We start from the raw sequence: 15,014 nt of genomic DNA, 5'->3' as shown, positions 1-15,014 counted from the left end.
TGACGGGCGGTTTCGCCACCACCTCGTCGCAACCGTCGCAATAGCCCCACACTGGAACCCACTCCAAATATCGCCCACGATGAATCGCGCGATTGCCGAAATGCAGCACCAGGGCGGACTCGCCGAGTTCCCAACGCGCAAGCCGCTGACTAATCTACTCCTCGGGGGGATTGCGCTGTTTGCCATCAGTTTTGTCGCGACTTGGTACCGTGTCTGGTGGGACAGCATCATTGCACTTCTCGTCACGGCGCTCGGGTACTATTCCATCCGCAACGAAGGTCTCGTACCGATGGGCCTCACGTTTGATTTGGTACGTTGAATGCAGTCGTCGACATGGGCGCTGACGACGTGGAGTCGCTGTAGGCGTTCTATGGCAGCATTGTGAGCTTCATTTTGCATGGTGTGGCGTTTGGCATCATCGCCGCCGAGCTCTCTGTGAAGCATGCACTCGTCATTATCAAACAGGACAGTCTCACGCCACCTGGCCTCCTCATCTTTGTCCTGGTGGTCGAATTGGCTCTCCTCGGCTACACGGTACCAGCTCTTTCCCATGGGAAAGCAGACCGAATGTCCTAACCACCCGGCGATTCACTTAGGGCGTCATTATGTCGTGGTTTTACAGACTCCGCGGTGAAATCAAGGAAGGCGAAGCGAAAGCTGACCAAGACTACCGAGAGCTCGTCTAGGGCGACCTCCAATTCATGGACCATGCGTCGAGTAACACAAATATATTCACACTGCATCTAGCAGCTATTTCTCACGAGCAGTCATGTCTCGCACGCAGCACTCCACCATTGTCGCTCCACCCGGACGTCTGGCGGCGACGGCGCTTCGAATGAAGTGAACTTTGCGATGACGATCACGATTCTATACGGATACCACGTTATCCGGTAAATTGCACCAATCACCGAAACCAATCAACCGAACCGAACGACGATGGCAGCCGGCGGTGGCTCCAAGCACAAGGGCAAACAGAGTATGTCGTGCTTCATGCGTGCTGTAGTGGAGTGTGACCTCTGCGACCACGGTAGATACCAAGCCTGTGGCCAAGAAGAAGGTGCACGCGAAACCCGCGGCGAAGAAAGGCCAGCCGTTCGCGTCCCTGAGCAAACAGCACAAGTTCTCTTCGCGCACCACGGGCGATGCTTTTAACACCTCACCATTTTAGACAACCCCAGCACCAACCGAAAAAGCAGCAGCCCTCTGGGAGCGGAGCCAAGAAGCAACTGACCAAGGAGCAAGAAGCTGTCCGTCAACAGAGACTGCAGGAACAGCGCTCGTTTGAAGAGCGGATGCGGTCACTGAAAAACCCACCCCAGCCCAAACCTATGCCATCCTTCGTCCTTGCACCGCCAACCTTTACACTCCCTTCGTCAACTGGATCGTCGCGGCAGCCGTCTGGATTCCAAACCTACATCGAGCCCTTGCTGGTACCGCGCACTCGACTCCATTAACACTTACACACGCGTAGGCGAAGGACGCTCCAGTTGAACCATCAGGTCCTCGTGTCCAGCCCGTCGTAACTCGACCCAAGAACGTTTTCGCAGTTCTGGATGTTCACGACGACGCAGATGAACCTGCGCAAGTCGTCAATCCTTTCACCATGCGCCCAGCAACATTTCAAGTGCCAGGGCAGTCCATGTTTCGAGTGGCACCTTCTTCGTTTCAGGTCCCAGCCCCTGTCCCCGCAGTGCTTGGAAACGACGACGACGACCTGTAATTCCCAAACACTCGTTTTGGCATGTGCTACGTTTTCTTCTTCTGGCGACTCCACTCGCGCATGAGGGCTTCCTTGTCGGCCTGTTTCTGCTGCGCCATGGCTTGGCGCTCCTTTTCATGCTGTTTTTGAACACACTGCATGAAGTACACCTCCTCGTCGCGCTGGACGTGCTGCGCATGGTTGTGCCGTTCGCGCTTCTTGTGGATTTCTGCGTCCAACTGCTTCCGCAGTGTTGCTTTGTGTGCTGTTTCTTGCGCCCTTGTCCGAACCCTGGCCTATATTCACATGAGCCAAGCAGCCACTACGGGACCTTTGCAACGTACTTGGGGAAGGATAGTCACGGCCTCTGTGACGACTGCCGCTCGTTGCTGCTGGTCGAATGTTGCTCGCTGTTGTTTCTCCAGAGTCTGCTGCAGCAAGTGATCATGCATGTCGCGGTGCTGCAGTGCAACTGTCGCGCGATCTTTTAGATGCCGAATTTCAATGGCCTTGGTGCGCTGGGCATATGCGGCATCCATGGCTTCCACAAGCGCTCGATTGCGCGCTTGCGCCGCTTCGTGACGGTCGTACGCCTTGTCCAGAATGAGTTGCTGGAGCTCACTCGTGGATTGCGTGCGGTTGGTCCTGGTTTCAGGGATTAGAAATCGCGGCAAAATGTTGCCGGAGCTGTGCTGATTCGACGCGGCGACACCCAGAACGCTGTCAGAAGCACACTTCATGAGCTGTGGCGACGGTGCAGCCTTCTTCGTGTGTTTTCTTTCGTGATGTTTGGTGTTCTTGGCGGGAGCACACTCAGCTGACATGGACAACGTCACGTGCGCTGGTGTCCCAGTGGTTTTCGCCTCGGAAGATGATGGCGGTGTCATGTAGTTGTTAAGCGTCACGATATCCTCATGTGGTGTTCGCGATGGCTTCACTTGCCGCGACGGGGTAATGTCTGCCAATGCTTCGAGGGCTTCGATGTGCGACGGAGTACGTTTAACAGGAGTGCTATTTGGGTTTTTGCACTGCAATGCATGGAGAAAAGCTGGATCGTAGCGGAATGAGATGCACTTGCCTTCGACAAGGATGCTTCCGACCGCACCGAAACTCAATCGACAGGACCGAGTGCCTAGAAGTCACCAAGCTTAGTAAGTCGTTGGCTGTGTCGAACTGCAGCACCTGCTTGAGCGACCTCCCCAACGTGTTTGAAAATCGCTTCGACCGTGTGTTGAGCTTGATCCTTCATCATTCCACCGTCCGCAGCCACGATAGAATAGTTGACATCTCCACAATGCCATGTCAAAGCTGGCAACGGCCGCTTGGACGTCACCCGATACGACTTCATGAACTTGTCCGTGAAGGTAAACATCGGTGTCGCCGCGTCTGTTCCTTTGAGGAACGCAAATTTTCCAAATACAGGGATGACGATTCCTTTCTCCTGCGCGAGTTGCCGCTCCACATGTGCAGTCAGCCCACGCCACACGTCTAGAACACTTGCTGCTAAGATGTGGTTGTAGTCGAAGGGGGATGCCTCGAGCCCCTTCTTGCATTCCAACAGCAGCGCCGTGCTTGATCCCATGGAACTGCTGCACGACACTCTTGAATATTGCGCTATTTTGGTTCAACTTGTACGGATAATATTCTTGAGCTATCCGTACACGCATTTCCAAATGGATGCTGCCGGGAATGAACACAGCAGGACGGCGGCAGGATTCAAGCCCAAGTTGATCGAGCGCATCGTGCACAACGTTTGGGAGAGTGCACACCAAGAGAGAGACGCAATCTACGAGAGCAAAGATGACGGCGACAGCAGCGCTGACGATATCTTGTCGGATGTGCGAAGCATCACCAGGATACAGTCGGATGCCCTCAAAATGACTGCGGAACTCATGCGTCTCTTTGTCCTCGACGCGCTGCATCGTGCCCAGGAAGAAGCCATGATCGAAGACAGCACTCAAGTGGAATCGAGACACGTCGAACAGATCTTGGCACTCCTGTTACTCGACTTTTGACACGTGGCGCCTCACGCAGTGTAAACTCCCAACTCACGCTGCGGTGGCGATCGCATGATGACCATGCGCTGTGTCCATCAAACCGTTTGTCGTTCATGGCTCATGCAACCATCTCTTGGGTTTCCGACCAAATGCTCAGGTGCTGCTCGCTTGAGCCACATTTCGTGTGGCAAGCTTGTTAGATTATATAATATTTGGAAAAATCCATCACACAGTAATATTTATGGACACAACGGCAACAAATATTTATGCAAATCATTCCCCCGTCTCGACGAATGTACGACGTTCGTTAGTCGAAACAATATAACGCACTTCGCGCAATTGTTTAAAACGTATTCATGGGTGAAATAACGCAAGGTAATTGCAGCCATGACAGTGAATTGTGTGGTTCCACCGCATAAAACGCAAGTACGATGGGCTTAACGTGTTTAAACGTAGTTCGTTGGTTCGGGCAACTGTCGTTCGTTATTTGGTTCGTCGTTGCAACAACGGGCAGAACGCTGGCCTCGATCGCCGGAGCGACGGCATCAGCACTTCTCATGCTCGCGCCCGAGACGTCCCTCTTGCCTCCGCCTTCGCCCACGACCTCATCCCCACCACAGTCCGTGCCGTTCGTGCTCTCTCCATCTACATGTAAGTTCAACTCGTGCGAAAAGCCGTCGGTTCCTGGTACGGACAAATGCTCGTTCCATAAGAATCGACCGCACTGTTCGTTCACCGACTGCAACAACCAAGTTGTGTCCCAACGTTTGTGCGCTCGACATGGCGGGAAGAAAGTGTGCCAGTTCGAAGGATGCACCGCGCACACGCGAGGTCGCAAGTTTTGCTTGTCTCACGGCGGCGTCGTCCCCAAACGATTTTGTTCCGTCGAAGGGTGTAACAAGCAAGCCCACTCGAATCAAAAGTGCGTGCGGCATGGAGGTGGTCGATATTGCAAGGCGGTCGGCTGTTCGTTTCACGCGCGCTCGGGGGGATTTTGCCGCATGCATCGGTCCCCATTGACCACACCAGCAGGGTCCCACCCCACCAACGGCACCGTCGCTCCATCCCGCGACAATCCGTCCCAGTTTTCATCCTCGTCAGATGAAGATAGCGAAGATCGAGGCAACGACACGCGACAAATCCTTCCCTTGAAAGGCGCCAACGCCACCGCCTTGCTCATGGTGAATACGCATTACCTGCCTCGAGAAAAACCCGAGATTCCATACATCCGCCGCCCTCAAGTGGAACTCAAGCCCCGCCCGCCGCCCGCCACCATGATGTCGCTTCACTTGCCACCACCTCTTGTGCCCCCTTCGTCGTCAAACGTCGCCATCCAGCCAGCGCCAACGACCCCTTCGCCTTCGCCACATGCACCGTCGGACGGATTGTCTTTTCCGCCGGATCGAACGCTCATGTCCATGGCGAACTTGGTGCATGCGATGACGATGGCCCAGCCACCGGCGCACCCACAGGTGATTCTTCCATCGACGCCAACATCGCTCCTGCAGCCTGAAGCGTCGTCGCCCACGTGTAAATTCAACCTGTGCGTAAACCCGACGGTGGCCGGTTCCGACAAGTGCTCGTTCCACAAGAATCGCACCAACTGCTCGTTCCCAGACTGCACGAATCAAGTCGTGGCGCGGAATCTGTGCGTGCGTCACGGCGGCCGCCGCCTTTGCCAGTTTGAAGATTGCACCGCCCATCGCCGCGGAAAACGATTTTGTCTCAAACATGGCGGCGAAGTCCCCAAGCGGTTTTGCACCGTCGAGGGTTGCCAAAAACAGGCCCACTCGAACCAGCGCTGCGTCCGCCATGGCGGCGGGCGCTACTGCCAGTCCCCTGGGTGTTCATACCATGCACGGACGGGGGGATTTTGCCGCAACCACGCCTCGTCCGGCGACGTTCTCGACCACGACAAAATCGGCCACCACGAGCATCCCTGCCACCAGCACCATCCATTCGATGGGCTGCTCATGTTGCAAATGTGTGCCACAGGCGACGTCGAGTTAGGAGGCGTCCGTGTGAAAGAAGAATAGACTGGATAACCCCTGGTGCATGTAGCATGACGCAGATCGGAGCGCGAGCTAGAGGCTTTCGGCAACTCCAACAAGCAGCATTGGTCATGCCGTGCTGGAGCGCAATGACTGCCCAGGAGGAGGCTGGAACCGCCTGCCTCCTTGCTCTCTCTCCTGTGCTGCCCAAAGGATATGGCTACACTGCACGGGTACGAGATGTTGTTGGTCGTTGTGACGTCGGCACATCTGCCAACCGTATTGTGCAGCCGAGCCGACGAGTGCTCGTTGGTTGTCCTGCGACTGCAGACGACCCTCGACGGCCGATCTCACACCACATCGAAACGCGAACGTGTTAACGTAGCGCGCGCCACCTATGCGCGCTTGATCCGATGGCTGTAAAACCTCACGACGTTGGCCATGTCGCCGGCACCCGTCGCACCCACTTGAACTTCGATCGGCTTGCTCCCTTGACGTAGGAATTGCCCAGACACAAGCGGCACGAGCACAGCCGCGATGGCGATGGCCAGACACTGCATGGTGGGTGATGAGAGATGCAAATGACGTGACGATCGCTACTTATGGCTGGCACGTCGTTAATTATAGCCGCCGCCATGGCGACGAGCGAAATGGCGGTCAACGGTCCGTCGCGATAAGATTGCGCCATGGCAGATGCGAGCCAGGGGCTGTCGGCAACGGAGAGCATTCCATTGTGGCCCATTCGTGGTCCGATTTCGTGGACACGGGGCTAGACCACGTCGACTCGAGCAGACGCACTGGACGCATTCTCGTAGACTGGAGTCGTTTGAAGGGGGAGGGGTGTCGGGGGTCCCATGCGGTGTAGCCAACGTCTTTCCATGCTGGCCCCTGCATGAATTGTTCTCAAGGGCAGAGCCGCCTCGTTCGCGGTGAAGAGAGGGAATGTTACTGGATAGTGTGAGGCGTTGCACACCATCGTGGTCGTCCACCTGACGTTATGCAGCCCACTCGTCTTGACGTGGGATCGGGTGAGCACCGTGGGCTTGTCCGTGTAGATGGTGGCACTGGGTACGAGGAACAGTCCTGCAACTTGCTGCATTGTCGTCGACGGTTCTGGCAACCCGAGGGATCAAGGCACACGAGAGATTTGTTCAGATTGGGTTGCAGCCAGGAAATGCTTGTCCTCCCACCCCCGCCCTTTGCCGCGCGCCCCCGACATCTCGCCTCCATCCATACCCAACGTTCCAACGCGCTTTGCCCCCGCCCGCCCCAAGAGGCGAGTGCCTATCTCTAACCGTCGTCGAGCTCCCCAAATCACAGCCCCTCCTGCCGCGCACGCCAGCCCAACTTGAAGCGCGAAAAATTGGGCTCGACATTGCACCGTCGTGCAGTGGCACGTGGAAAGCTTATCCGCACCAAAAGTGGATCCATTACAAAAATCAAGTGGTCATGGCCTACTGTACGTGACTACGTGTGACGTGCCCCCCGCTCGGTCGTTAGCTTCGGCAGCTCGTCATCGCCGCGCTAGTTGCCGTCCCACCTGACAGGAACAGGCCAAACTTTTGGGTCCGATCCGACCTGGGTGGGTGGAGAATATTCGAGCACCACCGGGTTCACCGATCGAATTTCAACTCGTCGTCCGTGTATTTTGACCTCTTTTGAAAATGCATCGAATACCACACGCGTCACACGTCGTTCGAGAGACGAATCGGTCAAAATAGCTGCAGTCGACATGGAGTCGTCGAGCGAGAGAGCGCCGCCGGGGTGGAGTCGGCATGTGTGTATGCACACCACTTGGTGCCGTCGGTCTGTTTCATACTTTGCCGCCGACACGTGTTGGTTTTCCGGCGGCGTGCGCAACAACGAAGCACACACCCGTTTGCTCGCAACCTCAAGATAAAGGGATACCTCGCCCGAAAACCCCGGCGGAGTAGGCGCGAGTCTTGGTTCGAAAAAGACGAGGGAATCCAGTACATGTTGCGTGCCAAGAACAAGGGTGTGTTCCAGACGGAGGGGGATCAATCGACCACCATCCGTTCGTGGACAACCCGCACCTCCACGCACCATCCAAAAGTGGGGGCGGCTTCATAGACTGGCCACCCGTCCATGGGGTTTCCATTGTTGTGATGGATTTTCACGCGCGTGGAGAAGGGCGGCGCGACTGACCACTCGTCGAACGATCCAACGGCCCGTCGACGATAGACTTGGCATTTGTATGGACGCGGGCGAGAAGGTGAAACCGGTCGAATCTCAGATGAAATTTGTGGTGGCCAATCAAACGCGTCCACAAAATGGCAATGTGGTGCCGAGAAAGGCGAGCCGCCGCCACTGGACTGGGCACACGGGCCTCGAGGTCGTGCCACTGTCTTGGCAGCCGCACGCGGTCGAGGGATCGGGCACTTTTCAATTTGCATTCGCCCACGAAAGAAGACGACCCACCTCGGCATGGCTGCTGTCTGCACGTTCAACGATTGCACAAACAATGCGATTCCAGGGTCGGTCAAGTGCGCGTTTCACAAGAACCGACGCCAGTGCAAGTACAAAGACTGCAACAACCAAGTGTACGCGCGCAACTTGTGCGTCCGCCACGGCGGCAAGAAGCAGTGCCACTTTGACGGGTGCGACTCGTACGCTCGCGGTGGCAACTACTGCATTCAACACGGCGGCATCGTCGTCAAGCGATTCTGTAGCGTTGAAGGGTGCACGAAACAGGCGCACGCCAAGCAGCTGTGCGTTCGCCATGGCGGGGGCCGCCTGTGCCGCACCCCCGGATGCCAGCATCACGCGCGCGAAGGCGGCTTGTGTCACAAGCACAACCAAAACTGCAAATACGATGCTGACGCGTCGTCGTCGTCGTCAACGGCGTCTGTCAAGTCGGAAGCTCACAGCCCGTCCAGTTTCCTCGACGGTGTCTCGACGGCGCCAGTGCCCGAACTCGAACTCGCGCCGCTTCCGCTCCTCCCCGAAATCGACACGGTCTCGCCAGACGTCGCGGCGTCGAACGCGTCCATGTACTCGAAGTGGCTGCAGTTGACCCAAGACGTGCTCTGGACGCTTCACCCCGACCTCATGGGCATCTCGTACGCGGGGCTTCTCCCGGCCATGTCGGCTGTCCCCATGGTCATGCCTCCCATGCAGCAGTTCCTCCCCAAGATGCCATCGTCGTACGAATTCGTCGAGTCGCCCAAGGACACGTCGTTCGACCTGTTCACGCTGCACGACCCGACGTTGGCGACCAACTCGTCCAGCCTGTTTGACATCTTTGCGCTCGACAGCGACCTCATGAGCGGCGCCCAAGACGTGTTCTCTGTCTCGGGCGTGCATGCCTAGACGCCAAGACAGAGCACTATCACAGAGACGTATGTGGCGACGACGGTCCGTGGTCGCGTATTTATAGGCACGTAGCCAGCCACTGGCTATGGTTCCATAACATTCATATATTTATGCCTTTTGACTCTGAATCACCCAGGGAGACTGTGTTTACCCGGGCAAAAAATCATCCGTGTGTGTGTGCATGCCTCAACCAGCACGTCGACGAACAGCACGCATAAACTCAGTGCGTGCGCGGTACGTTTGGCCCTCGGACCAGCACGGTTCAGTACGACCCATTATGAAACCCCACCACAGCACACTTGTTCGTTGAAGCCTCCACTGGCTGCGGCAGATGGCGGGGGCTGTGCCTACGTAGGGTTTCGTTGCTGGAAGCAGTGGGATCTTTGTCCTGGGGAAGGGGACGGACCTGGTGGGCAAACCACGACCTTCCTACAGGGAGCGACGCTGCCTCTGTGTCAAGCGGATGTACAGGACGCAGGTGCGGTGGCCTTTCACCGGCATCGTGGGGCGCGTTCTGCGTCTCTGCGGCTGGGGAGTTGCATTGTCCCGCCTACATCCCGCCGCCATGTGCCCAACTGGACCGATAGGCACATTGCAGAAAGCAATGGCCAATCAGAAGTTGACTTCACAACGAGAGCCAATCAATATATATGAATAGAATGACCAATCCGATCCTATTATGTTAATGCCTTTTAACCAATCATATGGGAGTTTTCAACGAGGCACAAGTCAGCTCGACCACGCCGTGGGCCGACCCGCACTCCGACCACCCACCAAGTGCTACAACTCGCAGCACACGCGTGACTGATCGACGAGGCGCTTCGTGCGACTTGTCCTTGTTACCCTGTACGTACAGCGTGTGCCTTTCCCACTGGACTGCGGGGAGTGTGCGATGGACTCTCGAGTCCACCGACCAGACACAACGAGCGCCGAGTCCAACCGTCACGTTTGTAGCATCACCGAGCTCCCTCCGCATCTGACATCAGAGGGTATGTCAGCATGCCATTTCGACCTCGCGTCGCTGGCTGCTGCGCGTCGACCACGGAGATATCCGACCAGCGTGGATCCGTCCACAGTGGACGGATCTCCTCTCCATCGTCCCCACGGTATCTTTCTCGTCACGCATATCGATCTGCGGCTACAATTTGTACTACCCGAGAGTGGTTATGTACCTAACGTACGTCATATATAGGTCACTGCTTTGGCACCACTACTTCAGCAGTAGTGTGCACTCGCCAGGATGCTGTCGACACCAGAGCGGCTGGAGCATGTCTGCAGCCGAACCGCTTTCGACGACGCGATGCGCGGCGATCGTCATGCGATCCATGGCGTTGGACCAGTTTAAGCTCGGGTTCGTCCATGCCCGCTCGGCAAACGCCGACGCACGCGGCCAAATCTTATCCTCCAGCGCGGACGCGCCTGTGACTTCGGTCCACAGCACGAGCTCGCCACCCAACACAAGATGGTTGTTTTCAGCCGTCACGTTCGGGTTGAATGGCTGGTCGTAGATGGTTTGCCACGTTTTGTACGGGGCGCACCACCCGTTGTCTTTGCGAGCGACCCCATTCAGGCCGCAATCGAGGTAATGCGCTTCCTGGAACGATGCAATATAGTGATACCCGGCGTCCGTAAACAGGCGCGGCTCGTTCATCCAGAGCATGTTCCACGTCTGCACAGTGACCTTGTCGGTCGGGAGCTGCGAAAAGTAGGGGGCCGACGTCAAGTCGCTGGACCAGAGCGTGATTTTCTTGGACGGGTCGCGCGCCCACAGTTTGTTTTGCACGCGTTCTTGGAAGCCGGCCCAAATCGCAACGTATTCGGCGTGATTGGTTTTGTTGAGGACTTTTTCCGCCACCACGGGCGAGTCGATCCAGCAATCGAAGAATACTTCATCGCCTCCCAAGTGAAACACGTCCGAGTCGAACATGGCCCCGATCTCCTTCCACACGACGTCCAGGAGGTCGAACACGTTGTCGTTGAGCGGGTTGAGCTGACCGCACGGCGCCTCCAGGCAATGCGCCATCCACGGAGTGTTCGCCCAGCACAATGTGAGCTCACCAAGCCCGAACTCAGGCCCCCACTGCCACCCTGCTCCTGCGTGCGCCGGCGCGTCGATCTCTGGAATGACCTTGACACCGTGGGCCTTGGCAAAAGTCACGAGGTCCTTCACACGGGCCTGCGTGTACACCATGTTGCTCTGATACAACCCGTACTGGTTGAACCGGGGCTCGCCTCTGATTTCCAGTGGGAACGACGACGAGTCAGTAAAGTGCAAGTGCAGCACATTCAGTTTGTGCATCCCCATCGTTCGCACAAGGCGCTCGATGATCGGCATCGGGATGAAGTTGCGCGCGACGTCGACCATGATCCCGCGGTGTTTGTACGCTGGTTTGTCCTTGATAGATACCGCCGCCACCATCCGAAACGTGCGCGTGAGGTCGCACCAGTCTACGAGCTGCAGCAGACTCGCCAGCGCGTGGCGGTAACCATACACTGTGGCGGCTCGAATCGTCACGGTCGTGTCGGCGATGGACATCTCGTACGCTTCGTCTGTGTCCAGAGTCAATTTCGTGATGGGCGATTGGATCGTTGCCACGATTTTGACGCTCTTCCCCGATGTGGACGTCCCGCCCAGTGCTAAATGCGACCTCATGGCCAACGCGCTGGCAAACGCAGCCTGCATGGCCTTGACTAGGTCGTTGTTCTCGATATTTCCAGTAATCGAATGCGAGAAGGATTCGATGTCGACAGGAACGGTCGTCGGGTTCGAAAACGCGACCGACTGCGGCATCGGAAGCATGGATCCGTTGCCGCACGTCATTTCGCACACGCGCAGGCTGATAATGCCGGGCCCCGTTGTCGTCGAGGCCTTGGTTCTTTCGTCTTTGGTCAGGTTGAGCTGGACGCACTGGTTGTCCGTGCACATATACTTCAACGCAGCGACGGGAACTTGGACGTCCGTGCCGAGCAACATGGACGCGTCGCAGCCGACGGGTAGGGAAGGTCGTGGCGCAACCAAGGTGAACGTGATCACGGACGACACGGCAGCGACAACGACCAAGATAAACGCCCCGATGATGAAGTTTCGCCTCATGATTCGAGTCTAGTTCACAGGGAAGTGATCCATCCACCGCAATGGGAAGGAGACAAGGACGACGGCGTACTGACCTTCCACGTCTTCTCCACCGAAGTGCGGTCGTACATGAGCGTGGGTGACGCAGCGCCGAGCGCAGGGGTCCACTCAGGTCCCACTTGGTCTGCTGGTGTCTCTGTAAGGACGGCTTCTCCGCGCGGAGACGGCTCCATCACGATGGCCACCAAACTTTTCCTGAATGCTTGAAACTCTACCAAGAGTTACATGCATTCGTTATATTCTATCGACGTGTTACACGTCCAATTGGATTCCACTCCATGTCTTTACAGCTGGGAGAGGGCTAGTGATCATGCCAAATCGAGCGCACTGGCCTCGTTCGTGTGGGCCATCGCGTGTGGGATGAAGGGGGCTTTGAGTGCCGTGGTGTCCTGCGGAATGCAGTGTGCATCTTCGCGCTGCCTGGTCGTCGGTGCCATCAAGAATGGAAGTTCAGTGCTGAAAAACAAAAAAAATGACCCCAAAAAATCTGGGAAATGAGCATTTTTGTTGGAGATTTTTCGCCCTCTGCACGTGACCAGCAAGCACATCGCATTGGCGATGTCTTCGCCCTTACTCGACTTGGGCCATGACGAGACCGTGACAACTTTGGGGCTGCCATCAGCCGTAGAAAATGACCTGAGAGTAGCCCGTTGTGAATCACGCAACGAGAACTGGCCGACGTGGCAACTTCCACATGAACGACTTGTCATGACGCTGAAAATACCCGTCGTATTGGTAGGAGGAAAAGATCTGATGCGACGGCACGACCAGCACGGTTGAATAGGAGGCGCTTCCACGATCGTTGTTCAGTGAAGACGTATTGTGGTGGCCACGCCTTGATTTGAAGAGTCAAGCCAATTCAAAACGGGCGTCGTCCGATGTGTATATACTGGTCCGTCCAAGGATGGCTTGGGTGGTCGATTAAGTGTTGGAAATCGTGTTCGTGGGCTTCACAAAGAAGTTCCGGCGAATGTCGTGGCAGCAGCCGCGGAGAGGAGCGAGCATTTTTCGAATTGATGAGGCGTCGTGTGGGTCGTTGGGTAGAAAAAAATTCGAGAAATCAGCGTGTTTTTTCAAAAACTAATACATGCGCGCCCTCAGGGAATGCTGGCACGACCCCAACGCAGACTTGTATGCAATAAGTTAGGTGCATTGTGGGTTTACACGAACATGGCTGTAAAGTCGTCCACCCAGGTCAGATCGTCGTCATCGACCAGGTCTTCGGCGCCGCTGCTGACGTACAATGCATGGAGGACGGACTCCCACCACACGCAGGTCGACGTGCTCGTGGGTGAAGAGGGGGGCGACTTGGACGGTTGGTGCTGGTTGCAAAACCCGCCGACGCGAATGTGCTGGCTGCACCCCGGGGCTCGACAGTACCGGCCTCCGCCGTGACTGACACACTTTTGCTGTGCGTGCGCCTGCTTCGTGCACCCCTCCGTCGTGCAGTACCGCTTGACGATGTGGCCTCCGTGTTTGGTGCACCAGTCGCCGCCGCGGACGTTCCCCCCGCACCCCTGGACCTGGCACGTTTTCTTGCCTCCGTGGCGAACGCACCGGTTGCGGGCGTACACCATGTTGGGGCAGTCTTGGACACAGCACTTGCTGCGACTTTTGTGAAACGCGCACTTGTCCGTGAACGAGAGGCGGACGTTGGGGCAGCCCTTGAACACGCAGTGGAGAACACTCGAGGAGGCAGACATGATGAAATTTGAAAATGTATCATGTTTTCGTCGTTCCCAGCCGACGTGACGACGTCCCACCTTGTACGAAAAGTGCATTTTCCACCAAAAGGACGAAAAATTCGCAGCAATTCATTGATTGGTTGCTCCATCCTCGCATCTCGACGGTCATTGGCAGACACTTTCAGCGTGCTGACGAGAGACTTTTTTTGGTTGACGATGATGGCTCGTCATTGAGACGCGGACGGCCTGTACGACGTTAACATCGCTCGGTGTGCCTTCGTCCGTGCGCAGGGAATAAACAGTCTGGGGATTCCCTGCGACATACTAGATCAGACGTCTTTGTCTAGCTACAGCTGCGAAGCAACAAACGCCGGAAGTGTCGGAGCCCCAGTGACTTTTCTTAGACGTTGTCTACACCAACGTCGAGCGCCACGGTTCACACGAATGACAATAACGAAATAGTCGATGGAAAGGGTATGTGCCACGAAGGGCATCTTTATGTATGCAGATTGGAAACGTGGGTATGGATGCCATCGATGGCTACGTCTGGTTTTACCTTTAACGTCCTACCAAAAATGAAACTCTGCTCTTCTCAACACGCTCTATGGCCCTCAAGGTAACGTTATCGGTTTGAACCGTGGCGTATCTCGACCTGTGCGGCCACTTCTACAGCGGCACCGAGCTCGAACCTAGCTCCTTCATGACCCTCATTCCATCGCGTTTCGATGTGGACGGGCTCAACAACGTTGTACTGGTTGATGTGCACACTGGACTTGGCGCTGCTCGGCGCGATGCTGTCGAAGACAGGCGGACGTGGGGCAGCGACTTTTCCCTGCACCGTTTGTGGATACGTGTCGACGTGAAATTCTGTCCAATCGACAGCGAGGTAGAAGAAAACCTCGACCAATCAAAACATTTCACATTTTTCTCGCCGTTAATTTCGTCAACCACAAAGTGGGCTGCTCATCCACCACGTCCAGGTGGTGGCACTTCCTTGGACGATCTCAGGTCTGCAAGACCCCGGAGCAGCTCTGGTGCCGTCGTCCTATTCTCACCTTCACGTCGTGAACACCGACTACCCCAACATGATGTACGCCCCCCACAGGTACGCTCGCCACGGAAGCAAGAAAACGTGCCGGTCCAAAGGTGCGGGGGGAACGTCCGCGGCGGCGACTG

The 15,014-nt window shown here is 56.4% G+C and overlaps 9 protein-coding genes across 10 annotated transcripts; 5 read left to right on the top strand and 4 right to left on the bottom strand.

Moving 5' to 3' along the window:
• Positions 1-54: 54 nt before the first annotated feature.
• On the top strand, positions 55-766 carry H310_08133 (hypothetical protein). Its single transcript, XM_008873776.1, has 3 exons — positions 55-310; positions 364-534; positions 597-766. Exons 1-3 carry the CDS (start codon positions 80-82, stop codon positions 684-686), a joined length of 492 nt encoding a protein of 163 aa, XP_008871998.1. The 5' UTR covers positions 55-79; the 3' UTR covers positions 687-766.
• A 154-nt stretch (positions 767-920) lies between these two features.
• Positions 921-1,749, top strand: H310_08132. 2 transcript variants are annotated; one of them, XM_008873774.1, is made up of 4 exons: positions 921-976; positions 1,032-1,119; positions 1,169-1,430; positions 1,472-1,749. In XM_008873774.1, exons 1-4 carry the CDS (start codon positions 937-939, stop codon positions 1,718-1,720), a joined length of 639 nt encoding a protein of 212 aa, XP_008871996.1. In that variant the 5' UTR covers positions 921-936; the 3' UTR covers positions 1,721-1,749. The 2 variants fall into 2 exon arrangements, with proteins under 2 accessions (XP_008871996.1, XP_008871997.1); XM_008873775.1 differs by having other exon boundaries at positions 1,032-1,430.
• H310_08131 (hypothetical protein) lies at positions 1,436-3,297 on the bottom strand. The gene is made up of 3 exons (XM_008873773.1): positions 2,882-3,297; positions 2,044-2,831; positions 1,436-1,995 (listed from the first exon to the last, which is right to left on the bottom strand). Exons 1-3 carry the CDS (start codon positions 3,279-3,281, stop codon positions 1,747-1,749), a joined length of 1,437 nt encoding a protein of 478 aa, XP_008871995.1. The 5' UTR covers positions 3,282-3,297; the 3' UTR covers positions 1,436-1,746.
• Positions 3,298-3,372: 75 nt separating this feature from the next.
• Positions 3,373-3,944, top strand: H310_08130 (hypothetical protein; the record flags this gene model as incomplete). Its single annotated transcript, XM_008873772.1, has 1 exon — positions 3,373-3,944. The coding sequence occupies one exon, from the start codon at positions 3,373-3,375 to the stop codon at positions 3,712-3,714; it is 342 nt and encodes a 113-aa protein (XP_008871994.1). The 3' UTR covers positions 3,715-3,944.
• Positions 3,945-4,189: 245 nt separating this feature from the next.
• On the top strand, positions 4,190-5,779 carry H310_08129 (hypothetical protein). Its single transcript, XM_008873771.1, has one exon. The coding sequence runs from the start codon at positions 4,254-4,256 to the stop codon at positions 5,730-5,732; it is 1,479 nt and encodes a 492-aa protein (XP_008871993.1). The 5' UTR covers positions 4,190-4,253; the 3' UTR covers positions 5,733-5,779.
• On the bottom strand, positions 5,733-6,720 carry H310_08128 (hypothetical protein). Its single transcript, XM_008873770.1, has one exon. It carries the CDS (start codon positions 6,427-6,429, stop codon positions 6,115-6,117), a length of 315 nt encoding a protein of 104 aa, XP_008871992.1. The 5' UTR covers positions 6,430-6,720; the 3' UTR covers positions 5,733-6,114.
• A 1,271-nt stretch (positions 6,721-7,991) lies between these two features.
• Positions 7,992-9,196, top strand: H310_08127 (hypothetical protein). Its single transcript, XM_008873769.1, has one exon. The coding sequence runs from the start codon at positions 8,133-8,135 to the stop codon at positions 9,015-9,017; it is 885 nt and encodes a 294-aa protein (XP_008871991.1). The 5' UTR covers positions 7,992-8,132; the 3' UTR covers positions 9,018-9,196.
• Positions 9,197-10,151: 955 nt separating this feature from the next.
• Positions 10,152-12,369, bottom strand: H310_08126 (hypothetical protein). The gene is made up of 2 exons (XM_008873768.1): positions 12,189-12,369; positions 10,152-12,123 (listed from the first exon to the last, which is right to left on the bottom strand). The coding sequence occupies exons 1-2, from the start codon at positions 12,324-12,326 to the stop codon at positions 10,231-10,233; spliced, it is 2,031 nt and encodes a 676-aa protein (XP_008871990.1). The 5' UTR covers positions 12,327-12,369; the 3' UTR covers positions 10,152-10,230.
• Positions 12,370-13,313: 944 nt separating this feature from the next.
• On the bottom strand, positions 13,314-13,856 carry H310_08125 (hypothetical protein; the record flags this gene model as incomplete). Its single annotated transcript, XM_008873767.1, has 1 exon — positions 13,314-13,856. The coding sequence occupies one exon, from the start codon at positions 13,854-13,856 to the stop codon at positions 13,314-13,316; it is 543 nt and encodes a 180-aa protein (XP_008871989.1).
• Between the last annotated feature and the right edge of the window lie 1,158 nt (positions 13,857-15,014).

The sequence above is a fragment of the Aphanomyces invadans genome (assembly GCF_000520115.1).
Source record: "Aphanomyces invadans strain NJM9701 unplaced genomic scaffold supercont1.16, whole genome shotgun sequence".
In the NCBI taxonomy this organism is placed as follows: domain Eukaryota; phylum Oomycota; class Saprolegniomycetes; order Saprolegniales; family Verrucalvaceae; genus Aphanomyces; species Aphanomyces invadans.
Note: the sequence above shows the minus strand (reverse complement) of the source record. Positions and strands in the feature narration are given on the sequence as shown.